Raw genomic sequence first — 17686 nt, forward strand, 5'->3', positions numbered from 1 at the left:
TGTTAATTGACCCACTAATCAGTTTACTGACCTCTAGTTTACTTACCACCAGCTAATCCTGGTTGACATCATACAATCTGAACATCAAACAGAGAAACAAATGAAGTCAAAAACAAGATTAAGGAGGAATACAGAAGAGGAAACACGCCCATGCACACACACTTACACAACTTGCTAATCTCGGACGCCCAGGCATCACAACTCTCAAAGATACTCCCAAGCAATCAAGCTCCCTCCCCTTGCGTTGCTATGGGAGGCTACTTCTAATGAATTTGATCGAGAGGTTCCTTTTTCGTTTTGTAAGCGATGAGAGAATAACGACTAGTTTTTAAAGTCCCTTCTCTACTTTAGGGCCTCGGCTAAAATCTTGAGAAATAAGCCCGTGTTACATGAGTGACACATCACCTTCTTACAGAGCCGAGCGCAGTGTTTACACTGTGTGCGACCTCTCTTTCCTCATCATCTCCATGCCCTCCATCTGACACTCATTCTCTCCCTCTCTTTGTGTCTCTCATTTTTCTCTGTCAGTGTCAGTCAGAAAGGCGATGGGCATATTCATGACTGAAAAGAAGACCGAGCGGTGAAAGCGGAGCCAGGGAGTATAGTCTCCAAATAGTTGATGTGGAGGGATAGAGACGGAGAACAGAATGGTACATAGCTGGAGCTGAGCAAACAGAAAGGCTGAATAAAACAATGAGCCAGAACAGAATGGACAAAAAGTCAATAATAATACATCAATATTCATGTGTCGGAGACAGAGTAAATATGATACAATGAATTTAAACTGGGAAAAAAGCCAGTGACAGAAGAATTGGCCCATCACTGTCTCACTGTCTGAGGTGAAAGGATAAAGGCAGGGAGCGTTGGCAGGTGCATTAGATCAGAAGAAAATGCAACCGGGGATTTGGTGGCAAAACAAACCACTGCAAACAAGACAGCAATAAAGTAAGACTGGTCAAGAAGGATGCGGATAGAGACAGATAATATAAAAGAAAGAGTGATGGGAAAAGAGATGAAGTGAGTTTGTAGGGGAAGGAAGGCGCAGAGGAGATGGAAAAGACAGCAGAGTTTGTAGTACTCACTCCAAAAGTGACGGTCTTGACTGGCATGCCTGTTGGCCCTCCACTCTCTTTCTCTCTCCACTTTCTGTCGTAACCTTTTTTCTCTTTTGCTCAAAAACACACAGCTGTCTTTCTGTTGCCCCCCTGCAAGTGCTGTGGTACAGGGCACGCAGACCCTGTCCAACGTAAACACGCGCGCACACACACACACACACCCAGACACACACACTTGAGTAAGCAGGGCCCGGCGTGGTGGGAGGAGAGACGGGGGAGGGTGGGGGCGAGGGGACGGGGGCCCAGGGGTTTATCTCTAGAGGAATGCTGCCTGTATCTAAAGACACACATTTCACACACAGCCAAAAACAAATGGGCGCCCCACACACTCTCACCATGGGTTTCTTGCTTATATCTAGGCTACCATTCCTGTCATCATTTTTTGCCTATTCTTTCCTCAGTTTCTCTAACTCTGCCTCACTCTCTACCTCACCCTCTCTCTCCTTTTACTTTTTCTCCATCTTTTTCCCCATCTTCTATCCTCCATGACACACTCTATATCCCGTTTTCCGTCTCCACCCCATATATCCTCTCTCCACTTTTCACGTTTTGTTGTTTTGTTGCAACCCCAGCTCTCCGTTTCACCCCAACTTGATCCCTCCTTTCTGCTGTCCCGTCTTCCCTACACGTCACGCCCATCTCTGTGTCTCCTGTATGTTTTGTGACAGCCAGACAATCTTTTTTTTCTTGAACCGGGCAACACCAGAATAGCGTAGTGTTACTGTGGAGAATGGCTGTGTTTTCGGAGCGGGTCTGTTTCAGTCTGTGAGGTGACTTACAGTGACAAAGCGCCCGGCGGGGGGGCGCTGCCACCGCCCCGTGACAATGGGCCAGACACACGGGGCGGGGGGAGCACCGAGGGGCCAGCCTCTCAAAGGGCCCTGCCTCTTTTAATAAAGCGTCCGTCATTCCCCGCTTGAAAAGGCCTCCTTTTCTCTCCCTCTCCCCTCCTCTCTCCCTCTCCTGGCTAAATGCTGGGAAAAGCACATCGCTGCCAAAACCATGCAGAGAGATAAATGCTTGTAGGAGCGGGGAAGGAGGGGGCGATGTAGAGAGGGGGCTACACACTACTCAGTGGCACTGGACCGTGACCTGGGCAAAAACATCACGTGGGTCGCCTCTCCTGTCCGCAGCCTTAGGTTTAGACACTGATGAGAGTTCCACAGCCAAAGAATGTGGGGCAGGGGACTGCAGCCGCTAATGTCCATGAAGACATGACAAATTAGCCTGTGGTCTTCCACTAAAGAGGATAGAAAATCTCCCCTCGGACGAAAACCTCAGCTCTGTCCCACCGCTGGCTCAGCCTGTAGAGGGAAACTAAACTGAGGAGAGGGACGATAACTTATCAGGTCCTTAAGGATAGGACTTCCTTTAAGACTAGCAGAATCAAGTGGGTGATGATGGAGGTTTTCTGGTGTCCATTGAGTGCTAATGGCTGAGAATTAAGTTCTGAAACTGCCTGAAAAACAACTGAAATAGCTTCTGATTCGGCAAGATCAACTAAAGCATTCTCATTCTTTTTTTGGAATTAGCTTTTAAAGCATTTTTGCTTTACCTGAGACAAAAGTAGAGAGACGAAGAAGACCATAAAAAGGCATTACATGAGACGCAGGTTGTGGGCTGGACTCAAACTCCCAGTGTCATGAGTACCTGGTCTGCGACTAAGCCCTCTGCTCCAAAGAGTGTCCCCGAGGTGCATGGAGGGAAAACTGTCTCATTATCTAAGTGTGTGGCCCAGACAGGTCGCAGGTCCTGATATAATGTTCTCTCCTGTTTTGTAACAGGGTTGATTTAGGTTTGGGACAGACGTGCCCTCTAGACCCCGTCTCCTGCCCCCCTTGTTGGCAGGATAAAGGCCCACAGCCGTCCACGTGTGCTGCCTTGTGGGGGTTTATTGCCCGTTTCCTGATGCTTCGAGAACGGAGGGCAGAGTTGAAAAGGTGGGGGAGGAATCAACATAAACACACACACTCTATCAGTTCTCTTTCTTCAAACTGTCACACTCCTCCCATCTGGCCTCTGTCCTCACTGTCTCTCACACACACACTGCCTCATACTACACAGATCCAGGGGCACAAATACACATTCTTGTTTTAAGAATCAAAAAAACAAGAAAACAACTGTGTATTATATGTCTATATTTATGGTTTTTCTGAAAGGGCCTGATTGCCAAAGTAGAAAAACATGCATAGGATTTTGAATTGAAAATAAAATATGTAAACTTTTGATAGTTTTGATATCAAATGTGTCAATGATGTTGTGTGAGGTTGTACTATTTCCATTTGGGATAATGGCCCTCTAGTGGCAGCGTGAAGCTCTGCAGTATTGGCCTGCAGTTACAGCACTGCTCCAAAGAGACTGTGGGTTGGGCCGGGCTGATTACTGCAGCCCTGGCACTGCCCTATCACTTACACACACACACACACACACACACACACACACACATGGGGCCAACTCCTTAGCTGTAGCTCCTCACAAAGCTACATTAAGCTCGCCACACTCAGACACACATAGACTCACTTACAGACATACATACATACATACTGTACATAAAGACACCAAAACAGATGCACACGCGGCCCCACATGACAACAAAGCCAGACTGACCTGCGAAAGACAAAAACAGGGAGTTAGAAATACAGAGACAAAGGAAGCGAAAAGAAGAGAGGCGAAAATATGAAGGCAATAGAGAAGAATGACAGCAGCAATATGTCAGACCAATGCCAGGGTCCCATTAATCTTCATAAGTGGAGAGGTAGAGATGGGGAAATATAGAGGGAAGATGTGCAAGGAGAGAGAGAGAGAGAGAGAGAGAGAGAGAGAGAGAGAGAGAGAGAGAGAGAGAGAGAGCATCACTGAGGGGAGAATCTGTCTTCCCAACTCTCTGTGCCTCCCTCTCTCATACGTGAGGGTTATCCGAGCGCTGGCTGAGAACACAGACTCCATAATTTAAAAGAAAGGATCTAACCATCAATCACAACTTGGCTTGACTCAGCATCAGAGGGGGCAGAGAGAGAGAGAGGTGAACTCCACTGATGCGTGTGGAATAGCATGTATCTTCGTGTGTGTGTGTTTGCTGGTGTGTGCGTATGTGTATTCATGTGAAAACAACATGTGTCGGGTGAAAAAAAATTGATTACGCTGGACGGCGAGACTGGCATTCGTGTTATGGCAGAGCCTCTGGGTTGGCCTCGTCCTGTCCTGTGCTGTAATATTAATTTCTTTTTATGTGCCTTCATCCTGCTCCAGTCTGTTATGCCGCTTTAGTAACAGGCAGGTGGAACAGGCAGTCAGACAGGCTCCCACTGCACTGCACCAACTACACTGCACTTGGAGAGCCCACAACACACACACACACACACACACAGAGCCTTTTTCTTCTGCTCTACTAGCTGTGGATGTGCTCCTTGGCTCAACAGTCTGGACGTGTATGGAGCCTTGCTGCATCCCAGACACATCGGGCCTTTGAATCCACAGGCTCAGGAACTGTTTGACCAGGGAGGGAGGGAGGGAGGGAGAGAGAGAGAGAGAGAGAGAGAGAGAGAGAGAGAGAGAGAGAGAGAGAGAGAGAGAGAGGGGTGGTGGTGGTGGGGGGGTGGGGGACCCAAGTGGCCAGACCATAATTCAATCAGTCTGGTTAATAGGTGCAGAGCCGGAGTGGCCCAAGACTTCAGACTCCATTCAGACCTAATGTACTGCTCTGAAACTATCCGATACAGGCTCCCACCATCCAGGACTCGGAGTTGACCTGCCACTGTCAACATGACTAAATGACGCTAAAGGCCGGCATAATGCAATTCTATTAAAAGCCCCCTGATAATATGATAAACTCTACTGTTTCCTTTGAGGAAGGAGTACAGTGCCATAGAGTCCAACAGACCTCTACAGCACAACATGTTTTTTAAAGGAAAATCCCACCCAACTCTTACACTGTTACAGTATGTGACATCTGTGATGTTCAGTGCATTCCAAGAGTTATTTTGTGTTGACGTGTTGTCATTTTTTTTGGTGCACCCACTTTCCCTCAACCTGCTTTGTCTACTTCAGTCGGCGATTTCCTACATTTGCCAGACTGACTTTTGACAACTCCCGGAGAACTTGCCTGGACTTGTTGGATTCAGTATGTGTAGGTGGTGAGAGCAATAGTGATAGTGGAGTGAGAGGTTTTCCAGTCCAGAAATAAGTGAGAGTCGCACTTCTTACTCCAAACGCATCGTGTCTTGTTGCTGTGTTGAATTCTGGTCTATTGAGGCTTCTGTCGGTGGAGAAATTGGTCTCTCTGCCTCTTCTATGATGGATTTCTCCCTTTATGATTGTTGAACGTCGGTGCAAAATGGTGAATCTAGAAAGAAGCCCTTTCTCTTTGATTCTGAGGAACTGACACCAAATCTGATGTTTACTGTTAATGTTTTAGATAGCCAATTTTTTTTTCTGCTATTAAACTCCATTGTAGATGCACTGAAAATATCTCAATGTGACGTCACATCGTCCACGTTTGCGCAGTTATCTGTGGGAATGAGAAAAATGCACCACCAAACTACAAAATGGGCCCAGAAATGCAAGGTACATCACCAATAGCTGTTTTTTTAACAGTGTTAAAGTCTTTTAGGGTGTCCCTGTAGGAAAGTTTACATTCATTACGGGCCCTTTGCCTTCCTGCAGTATCATCTTCTCCATGTCTAGAGGTTTTCTGTCTGTCCATCTAGTGTATATGTCATCTGTCAGCTGTCATGACCAGATGTATGGGCCATGGGAGAGTAAACAGCTCCAATGATTTGCTTCAACTTGCCTCAGTGCAGCACCAGCCTCATTTCTCAGCCCCACTCACACGGAGGGGAGGAGGTGAGGAGACGGGCCAGCGAGCGAAAAGATGAAAGAAGAGATGGATGGAAAAAGCACGAGGTACAAGGCACAGCGGAAAGCAGGGAGGATGTCTTAGCCACAACTGTGGCTACAGTGATAATAAATAAATGCGCCTGTGGAGCCGCAGTGAGTGTGTGCCTCAGCGGATGTGTGTATCTTCCAGAGTCTTGTTGACAGTATGATGGCATCTTCATCTACAATGTTATGCTGAGTCAGCCCCCGACTTCTTTCTCGCACTTCCCTCCCTGCCTTCCATCATCATCTAGCCCATGCAGGAGCAGAAAAAACCAGAGTGACTGTCTGCAGCAAAGAGGGACTCATTCATACACTGCCCCTTCTGTCGTAAAGTAATACGAAAAAAGACTATACTTCAATGTAAAGACAGCTCTGAATTAACAAATATGTACATATTTGATGTATCTACCATCTGCTTTCTTCCTGAACAGTCAATATCTGCTGCCTCTGGGGGCAGATGCTGAGCTGCCTGGTGCATCTGAGACCGTGGTGTTAATAAATATTAAAGATAAGCAATTAAGGGAGATGCTCTCATCAATCAGGACAAGGGCAGCCAGAAGGTTAGATGATAAACCCTGACGTCAAACACTCCACTGGCCCTGTCTGCCTGCTTTAATGCTGCCTTACACACATACTGTACATATTCACAGACAGACAGCCAGACGGACTCACAAATACACACACATGTACGCACTGACACACTCGCACACACACACACACACACACACACACACGCTCACACACGCTCAAACACACACACATGTGCAGCTCATAACAATCATCCGTATTCAGACACACACATACCATGCACTCAGCGCATTCACCTAATACACATGCACATGCACGCATGCATGCACATTGATCGTCACGCAATCTCTCTCTTTCTCTCTCTCTTTTTGACACGCACACACACACACACACACACACACACACACACACACACACACAAACTAAAACTGATGATACTGGACATGCGCAAGATCTAAATGGAAGATGCAAAACAGCTGGTGCAGTAGACATAAGTAGAACAAACTAAAGACTGTAAAAAGTAAAATGGAAAAAAAAAAGAAAAAGTAAAAAAAAAGTAGTGGCTAAAGGAACACAAGTCAGAGAAGATGATTTGATGGCAAACAATGTAATGGTAAAATGTGAAGGAAAATAAATCAAATAGATTGGACCTGAAACAGGTTGGTGAGTAAGCAGAAATTCAGAAAAGGTTTCAAAGAGAGAAGAGATTAAATTCTTGAGTAAAATGTTTTTAAATTGATTGTGGGAAGTGAGAAAGTTTGGACACGATTGATTTCACGATTGATTGATTTCACGATTGATTGATGTCCTTGATTTCTCATTTGATATCAGCTGGACACTGACTGGGAAGTTCAACATATCTTAATATTGCTTTCTTACACTACATTTTACTGTATGGCAATTATAAGCCTGAAATAGACTTAAATGACGTAGCAGTTCAATATGGCCAAGCTTCATACACTGAGAATCCACTGAGAATCTGAACTATTTCCATCATGTCTTGGTTTGGACACTGCTTTAGAGCATTGGTGATTTGGATATTTCATGATACAGAGAGATGCTTCAAACAATACCATGACGTTTTTGAATATTCTTCTTGTGAGTTTCTACATTTATCCTTTTGCTTGTCTAAAAATATCTTGTTTGCATATTGGAAATGTGCTGGAGGAAGAAAAATAAATCTAAGTATAAAAATCTAAGTATTTGGCATAATTGTGTTCACTTTCTGTTCAGAAGGAAACTTAGGCGACCTGCAGTCCTGCATGAAATCTCACTCAAAACTTCCACTTTCCACTTTCTTAATATATCTTTACTCAATTTTAGAGACTTTGAACCCATAACAGTGAAGGTCTCGGTGTGGGCTGTATTTATTTTTAATAAAGCCATTTAGGCCATAGTTACTTGGGACGGCTCCATCGCAAGTATTCTTTGTAGGGCAGATTGCTCCCAAGAGGCATCGCACTGTTGCAAGAAGCCAGAAAAGATCAGCTCCTAATGGGTCAGCAAGAGAGGGAGCGAATCCTGCTTTCCTGTCTCCTTCCTAAGGTTGGTATCTGGCCAAAGACATTATTACACAACTTCTGCAATTTTGCATAATGGTAATAAACCCCCCCTTTACTTTTAATCTGAATCCTGTGAAGCCAGTATCAGTAACCCCGGAATGAAAATGAGAGTTACAATATTCGTATACGCCGCGGCCTTTCACATGTAAATTAAACTCTGCCCCCCTAGCCGAAACAAATTACAGCCAACTGCTGGTGGCTGGACATGAATGGGCTTCCTAATGTAGTCTGCATCTACAGTGGGCCGGGGAGCAGCTGGAACAGAGAAACTGAGAGGGGGGAGAATTTATGTGACAGTGTAGGGAGTGACAGTTTGTTTTTTTTCATATTGAGTCTGCCATGCAGCCGTACTGTGACGAATGGGGCTTGGCTCCCTGAGCATCTGTCTCCAAGGACTCAATGAGGGGTAATTAGAGCTGTGGGATGATAAGGGATATTCTGCAGGCCCACTAACAGCAACTATTAATGGTGGCAAAGGCGACGAGGGCTTCACACAAAATCTCTGACATCTCACATTTCTGTCTTACAGGAGGCAGCGGGGTGGGAGGGGGCATTTGATGAAGCGTTTCATTTGGGTGTAAATTAAATCAGCCCTCAGGTAACGAGTCATGCTTTGTAAGACCAGTTTGAGGCTCGCTGAGAGTTTTAAACCGCCAGGCGGCTCGGCTGGCCAATCGGCATGACCGCTTTTGCACTTCCCCTATTCGGACAGCTGAGAATAATAAAATGAAGCGGGTGCGAACTTGAGATCCCGGGACAGGGGCGATAAAGGAAGAGATTGAGGGTTGCGGGCAGAGACGGATACCAGTAAATGCTAGTTGGGGAAGCAGACACCCTGTTGCAGGGATTTGGTTTTTGCTGCTGTTGTTTTCCACTGCTGCCTTGGCGATGGGCCAGTGAGGGGGGATTGGGCTCTACAGGGCGATCTATCACTGTGCCACTGTCTTGCTGTCTCTGTGCTCTGGGCACACAGCAGGTCCCTCTGCCTCAGCTCCCACCGGACCGTCACAGGAGCCGCATATTCCCTCTCCAAAATGACATAGGACCACCCTATTCTCTATTCTACTCCCCCACCCACTGCTTTCCATTTCTATGTTATTCATAAACCTTTAGTAACTTCTGCTTCCTAACCGAGGCTGTGTTGTCTGAACACCTGTAGGAAAATAAACCGGGTTTGTAGTCCTAACTCGATTGGGTCTATAGTCCTAACTGACAGAAAAACAAGGAGGCAAATCTAAAAAAAGATATATATCCTCTTTCACTCATCCACACTAAAGGAACAATAAAATACAAAAGGAAATTCGGGAAAAACACAATTGCTGTACACGCATTCATGAGCACCACCAAAGGGAAAGGAAGTACTCCATATTGTTGTGTGTGGGGCCGTTGGCCAGAGCAAATGGTGACTGGTGGTGGTTTGCATAGCTTGAGGGAGATCTACTAGCCATCTATTCATGCTGTGATAGAGTGTATTGACCATATCATTTTTAGCTATTTGTTGTTTGTGTTCCTGCACTTCCAAATGATTTGTTTCATCACCTGGAGATGGTTTAGCTGAGGTTCATTCAAGGCAACCCCAGTGAAGCTCCAAAGTGTATGGGAGCAATATGGAGATCGGAAGAGTTGGTTTAGGAGTTTGACATGAGAGCAAAGGGGGGAGCTGGGATTTGAGGGGAAATCATCAGGGGCAAGAGTCGTCTGGAACAAGTTTCCCAAAAGCCTTATTGCACTTAGATCATCTCTCCTCCGCTGAGTGGAAATGGATTCGAGATCATCTATTAGATAGGTGCAATAAAACCTTCAGAAAACGTATCCCAGACAGTTTGAGCAGATAAAACCAGACAAAACACAGGCACTGCACATGACAAACAGTGACATGGGAAATACACAATAGCCACAATACACAAACACAACACTGACACATCAAAGGCTGCACAGCACTGGCACAAGACAGACACAACTCACAACGTCTACAGCACTCACAAGAAACACCACAGCACAATGGGAAATACACAAAGACAGACGGATACACAGACACAACACAGACAGAGGCATAGACGTACATTCAAATCATATAATACTAATACACAGCTTGAAGTCGTGCAAGGACAGAGACAAAAGCATGCACACAGTACTTCACCAGACACACACATAAGAATAAAGAGGTTGATCCCCCCACCCACACACACACACACACACACACACACAAACATATCTCTCTCACACACACACACTTTCTCTCTTTCTCTCTCTCACACAAGCACACATACACACAAGCATCATACACACACACAAACACACACACCTTGATTTAATCCTAAACACAAATACAGTGGTACAAATGGATACACAAGCATATTTTATAAATCAGAAGAACCCACAGGAAAAATACTTGGGACTGTTGACTATGCAGTATCACTACTGTGAATCTGCGTTGTGTGAAGTACTTTCTATACTAGTATGCACAGACGCACTGTAACTTGTATTGAGTCTATGGAGAAATATTAAAGCTATATTTTGCCCGTGGACTCTTGGCATGTAATATGCTGCTTGAGAACATTAATTTCAGAGATATCACAGACACCGATATAAATATCAATATAGATACAGATACACACTCATGTTATATAAATATGTGAAAACCAAAAGAAGGAACGCAAAACGAAACAAAACGAACTAAAATAAAAGCAAGTTAGTACAATACGTCAAGCAAGGACAGGAACAAAGGAAAAGCTCCAGCCTGATCCCACGACACCTGACTGAATCAGCTCACAGCACAACAGCAACACTAGACTGTCAAAGGAACCAGAGCTACAATACCATAAGCAACACACAACAAAAACAAGAGAAGATAGATAAAACAACAACAACAGCAGAGCAACAACAGTGACACACACTTTAAGTGACAGATACAAGATGGTCATAAATATATAATATATATATATATATACATATATGTAAAGATATATAGAAATATGAAAAGCCAGATATACGTGTTGCGGATATTTACTTCATCATCAAAGTGCCATACTCCTTGGCCATCCGGCATCTCAGAGCTCACACTACTGTCCTGATCGATTAGCCAGCGATGCACCGCGTGGGCCTAAAAGGACATACGACATAAAGACAGAGCCCAGTTAATCGCAACAGTGAGAGGCAGAGAGACGGAGTAGATAGATAGGAGAGAGGGGGAAGGAGGGGGGTAAAGGGGAGGAGGGACGGGGGAGAAGAAGAGAAGGGTCAGAGGAGAGCAGCAGAGCGGACAGAAACAATGGCAAGGAAATGAGAAAGCTTCAAAGAGGAACAGGTGAACATTATATTGAGACACAGGTAGAAAACAAGGTGGAGGAGGGAGGGAGAGGAGGGAGAGAGAGAGGCAGGAAGCGGAACCGGCCCACCCCGCCCTAATGGTCCAATTGCTGCAAACCCCCCTCCCCCAGCCCTCTCTCCCTCCCCCCCCAGCTCTCACATACACTGGGCTGTGGGAAACAGGTCAGGTTAGGATGAGTGGTATGAGGGTGGAAGCACTATGGGGCACGAGGACATCACACATACAGTGGCCAGCGCGGGGCAGAGGGACACTGATGGGGATGGGGGAGGCTCTGGTGTTCATGGGATGGGTCACAGATGGGTCAGCTGGGTGACAGTGCACAGTTGCAGCCTGTATTCCAGTGATCGGGGATTCCTACATATCTCGCTCGTGTACGTGATATCGAGTGTGTTACACACAAAATGTAGCGTACTTACCCCGAGTTCACATATATAAATGTACAGCCAAATATGTACAGGAGTCAGGGTGAATACATGTGAAATACACTTCGGAAAAATGTCCTTTGAAGTACTCTGCACAGTTATAACACAGACAAAACCATGTAGCGAGGCCAAATCCGGCCTTTGAGTGACAGACACAGAGAAATAATGTACCAACTTCAGCAATGTTAATATGACTGCATTACAGCAAAGAAACACACTAACTTCTTTCATAATATGCAAATAGTCGCGAATAGATACACTGTTAAATGTGACAACAAAGGTGTGAAATAGAGCAGGCAGGGTAAAACCAACACTGATTGATCACAAATTAGGCAACACACGTCTGGCAACTTCAGACAGGATGCAGATAACACTTTGGCCTGGAGAGACACCAAGTCTGTCTGCTCCTCTCAGTCAGACAGACACAGACGCTCCCTAACCCTCTCATCTTCCAGACAGACAGAGGAACGGTTACAGACCAGGTCTGCTCAAACTCCCTCTGTTCACATTCAGATCAGACACATAGCAAGCTCTAGTCCTGGTCACCCTGAAACACACACACGCACACACACACAACAAACCCCATCTGTTACTCTTGACTCTTGTCGTGTCAGCACCAAAAATAACCGAACACAGCTTCTTTGTGATGCTGTGTGCCCCTTCGCTGCAGAAATACCTGTCAAGTCTTGCACTGGGGTAAAATCACAGAATCCAGGAATTAATTAGCTTGTCATGTCTACTACGCACATTTACCATTTACTCTACTGCAGCAATCTTACTGCACTTATGTGTGTTTAAGATTCAATGGTGCAGGCTGTCATACCTTGACATTGGAAAATAACGATTTTTACTGAAAGAGCAATTAGCACATGATCTGTTGATTCAATAAGAAAACTATAGACAGGCTTTTGAATTACTAGACTTGTGAGGAGCTTCCACTGATTACATCCATTCCATAACCCCTAACCTTAACCCTGATCCACTACATACCTAACCTTAACTTCAACGCTAACCTAAACCTAGCCCTAATTTTAACCCTAAACCCAAGTCCTAACCCTAAAACAGAACAAAAGAAGCGAGGAACAGCCAAAATGTCCTCACTTTGGATGATTTTCCTCATCTTTCTATCCTTGTGAGGGCATTTGGTATAGAAACGCAGACAAACACACACATATACAAAAAGAAGGAGCAGGACCTTCTGTGTCAGATGGTGCTGTCTGAGAAGACAGATGCATTAGCTGGTAAGCACATAGCAGGGAAGTGGAGGACAACAAGCAGAAACAGACGGAGTCACCTCAAGGGTACAGTGAATCAGAGGGTGACAGCAGAGGCCAAAGCCTCTGTTAGGACACCCTAAAATAGACAAAACAAGAAGAAGTGTACAACGTAGAGCCAGAAAGCACAGGTGTGCATGTACTGCACTTGTTATGTTTTTTTCTATCTGAATGAGCATCAATGAATTTGTACTTTGCATGACCTTTATCTGTGAGGATTCGGTGCAGTAACATTGCTCAGTAATATCGTCTGTGTGTGTGTAGCTGTGTGTGTGTGTGATTGTGTGTGTACATGTGTTTATATGCTTCTGTGTGTGTTTGCATGCCTACGTGTGTGTGTATATGCGTGCATGTGTGTATGTGATGCACAGGGGCGTCGTCCGTAGGGTTTTCGGTGAGTTACAGAGCGTGTCAGCTTAAAAGAATAATTGGATTATGTAGCAGACGGCTAGTGATGACAGGGAGAGAAGGGTGAAGGGGTGGAAGAGGGAGAGGGGGTGGGGGGTGGGGGGTGAAGCAGAGGGGGGAGAGGTGCTGATAAGAGTAAGAGGCCATTTACTCCGGAGCCTCTGGGAACCTCAGGGCAGTGAACAGAGATGCAGAGCCCACTGAGGGAACTCTCAACTCTCCAACCGTTACGCAGTAGATTAGAGGGATAAAGGGATAACACTCATAGTCCCTGAACAACTAACTAGCAGCCCCTTGGCATTTGGGCATATTTTACATCCAACTCCAAGACAAGCATAAGACAAGCAAGATGAGTCATCTACAGCACAAACCGGAGAGGACTTGGGCTTTACACATCATTCTGTCTCTGCCCTCTTGCCATCACTTTCTAAACCTTGGATTTAATGGGCTTTTAAATACTCAGCCACCTTGATGGCCTTTGGAGCAGGGCCACACCGGAGGCTGTTACCTCTCCACATTTGCAGCTTAGCCTTCACACTGTCAGTTATAGAGGCAGCACTGGGCATAAAACTCAGGGCAGCAGTCTAGAGAAAGAGGACTGCAAGTCAACCCTCATATTAATGACACAAGAGTGTGAGAGAGGTTGACGAATGATAGGAGGATAAACCAACAAAAAGAATGAGAAAATAGATAATGAGGCTTCTTTGGTTTCTGTTTCAGACATAACCTTGTAACTGCGTTAACACAGATGACCTCAGAGCAAAGAAATGACTGATTGACTTGTGTCTGAGAAAACACGAGAGTCACTGGCGCAGTTATTGGGACAGTGGAGATGAAGTGAAGTGAAATGTGCTTCTATTGGACATAACCACAGGAGGTTTCTGATCTAAAGATGAAAAAATGGAAAATGGAAAAACTGTCTGCTACTGATTCTCACCATTTATTTGCCAACTATGTTAAAACATGTCAGATATCAGTCTGTCTATTGTTCCAATATCAAATCAGCATCGGTATTGGGATAAACAAAGTAAATTTGTTATTTATGGTGATTTTGAGACTAAATGAGACTTCAGCTACAGAATGTGGCAATACAAAATTCCTGAAGAGTTTATTCTGGTATTTTATCAATAATCAATAGCTTTCTGGCAACTGGCACTTTCCCCTCCCACTTTCCCCTCCTGTTATGGAAACATGCAGTACAGTAGTTCAATCCCTCCTTAAAAAAACACAGGCCTACATCCCTTAAATCCCAGCAACTAAGTTTTTGGAGAAAGTTGTTTCAAGCCAGCTAATAGCTTTTTTGATTGAAAACATTTTTGAGCAATTGCATTAAAGTAACCAAAGACCTGCTTTTAGCTGCAAATTTGGGTGAAAGTTTGATTTTAATCCTTTTAGATCTTAGTCCAGTTTTTGACACTGTACCATATGATTTTATCTGACTGTCTCAAATTCTGGGTTGGCATCAAGGACATAACATTTAATTGGTTCAGCTCATACCCCTCAAATAGAAATTTTTCTGTCACAATAGGAATCTCCTCTTCTTCTTAAACACACAACACGGGTTTCGCAAGGTTAAATTTTAGGCTCCATATCACTCAATATAGTGTATGCTAGTTGGCATGGAGCGCTGGAGCAAACAATCTGCCAGGGACTCAAGGCTGATTTTGATCTCTGCTCTCATCACTTAACGGGTAAGTTGACCAACAGGCCAATCTCCCAAAAACTTGATGTATTCCTTTAAGACTTTACTTATCATTTCTAAACCGCAGTTGGTTGGGCCCCAAGCTAACAGATCTTTTAACTCCCTCTGAGCCCGTGCACATCCTCAGATCCTCAGGCAGAGCCCTCTAATGTCTGGGCTTAAGACTGGTGACCGGGCTTTTGCCACCAGGGCCCCTAAGCTCTGAAACGACCTGTTTGAGGAGATTAGGCTAGCAGAATCAGTATCATCTTTTAAATCATTTCTTAAATCTCATGTTTTTTTAGACTGGCCTTTATGTGATCTCTTGTATGCAATTATTTTCACTGTTACTACTCTTTTACCCCCAATTCTTATCTTTTTTTTTATCTTGTGCTGTTAAACAACGTCCCAATATTGTAGAAAACTACAGTGCCAATGCCAGTAAAAAGATATTTTAAAAATGGTGGCAGGGTTGATTATTAGAATATGCTGAATATAGCTGGTTGAGCTGCAGGTTTCACTAGACTGAGAGGCAGTGTGCATGAAGCTTTCATTAGAATAAGCACTCCATGGGGAGAGAGCACCACTCTGCTGCTCAATGGACCTGCACCGCCTCAATAACTCACACTCCCTCTGTGAGAACACTGAGAACAATAAGGTACTGAGGAGCGCTGATATACAAATGACTGTAGCATTAAGAACCAGGCACCTTTCTCAAAACAGGCTTCTGTTGTCATCCATTCATCAGCCCACAGTTTGTTTTAGTCCGGCAGTGCGTCAGCTTCTCTCTTCTTTTTCATCCACCTTCCCTTCCATTATCCTCAAGTGCAGGAAAAACATCAAGTAATCAAGGGCTAATGCCATGACTCAAACTAGGCCAAACCCTGGCTAGCCCTTTGTGAAAGGCTGACACAGTATCTAAACTAAATGGACCCCTACTAAATAATTCAACTCTTGAAAAAAAATCTGGGCCTCCGGTCACAGCACAGGACATAAGTGGGGTTATAACAAAACAACATCATCACCGAGATATTGGACAGTAAAGAGCTCTTCTCAGAATCCCATAAGGCACCTACCAGTTTTTATATCAACAGGACTTAACTGGTTAAATATTTTAAACATCTGACAGCGTTGCATGCGCAGGTGCTGCACTAAATTACTAGGGTGATAATAGAAACTGATGTGTAGACAGCAGAGGACAATACAACTGGGCTAAATAACTATGATGCAGACATTTGAATTATTCTGAAGATTTTGTTTAATGATTTTTGACATCTATTCGCTAAACAGGAGATAAGAAAAATGCACTAAAAGACAAATGAAGGGGGTTCAAACAGGTGCAGAACCTTATTAAAAAATAACTCATAATACTGAAAATGGTAGAAGGTATACAAAATGTCTTTGCCTTTCATAAAATATCAAAATAACAATCCTCCAGACTCCTGATGAGAGGAATAACACAATCAGAGGTGATAAAACAATCAAATGTCCGGTAGGGCTGCTCCATATGGAATGAAAAAACAATGGTAGTCAGTCCCACTGAATGGGTGCATTAAATCCAGACAAGATATCGATTTCCAACTCGGTGGGGCTCTGAGTGCATAATGTAGCTCACCTATGATTTGACTATCCTCAGCACTGTTCTGGTGTTATATCAGGATTAGCTGCACCTCCCTACATTCTTACCAGGAAAGGAAAGCACATGACTGATATTATGTCAAATGGAATAACAGCAACAGTAACGCCCTGATGCTTTTTATGCTTGAGAGAAAATTAATATCTACATATGGATTCAAGTTCCATAATTCCCTCACATGGAAGGACTGAAGACTCAACAGATATTTAACTAAATAAATAAGAAACACTATGAAGCATTATAAAACATAAAACATTCTGTAAACCCCCCAAAAGCCCCAAATTAATAAAAGATTACTGCTTGAAACATTTGAATAGGGTGAGAGGTTTTAGATGTAAGGAGGGGTAAATGATACAGAAAGGGAGGCTACTAAAGTGAGAGAGAGAGAGAGAGAGAAAGAGAGAGAGAGAGAGAGAGAGAGAGAGAGAGAGAGAGAGAGAGAGGGAGAGGGAGAGGGAGAGAGAGAGAGAGAGAGAGAGAGAGAGTGTTAAGGGAAGGCAGGGTGAGAATGAGTGCTCTGCAGATCCCGGCCTGATAAATAATGCATGGCAGGGAGCTGCCAGCTCCTTGCCCAGCCTAAGCTCCATCAGCAGAGGAGAGGTGGTTTCTGGAGAGGCACAGGTGGATCAGCCAGGTGGGATGAGAGGCAGAGCTGCTGCAGTCACCTCCACCTATACCCTCTCCCCCTCTAGTTTTCTCTTACTCTCTCTCTCTCTCCAATTCTCTACCTGGGCTCCTACTCACTCTCACCCTGCCTCTCTCTGGCACGCACTTGCGCATGAACATGTGCAGAGTCACCTGCACCCCTTTTTTCATCCTCACTTTACTGTCCTCTCTCCCTTTATCTATGT

The 17686-nt window shown here is 44.6% G+C and overlaps 1 protein-coding gene across 2 annotated transcripts in view; it reads right to left on the reverse strand.

The window, feature by feature from the left end:
• Positions 1–17686, reverse strand: part of ank1a (ankyrin 1, erythrocytic a) — an 85860-nt gene that overhangs the window by 41362 nt on the left and 26812 nt on the right. Inside the window, exon 2 of one of the 2 annotated variants that reach the window (XM_071920867.2) lies at positions 11094–11186. In XM_071920867.2, coding sequence (XP_071776968.1) covers positions 11094–11186 — 93 coding nt within the window. Of the gene's footprint in view, positions 1–1082; positions 1250–11093; positions 11187–17686 lie in introns of those variants that run through there. The other variant, XM_078285080.1, reaches the window with a different exon arrangement.

The sequence above is a fragment of the Centroberyx gerrardi genome, chromosome 8 (genome assembly GCF_048128805.1).
Source record: "Centroberyx gerrardi isolate f3 chromosome 8, fCenGer3.hap1.cur.20231027, whole genome shotgun sequence".
NCBI classification, from domain to species: Eukaryota; Metazoa; Chordata; class Actinopteri; order Beryciformes; family Berycidae; genus Centroberyx; species Centroberyx gerrardi.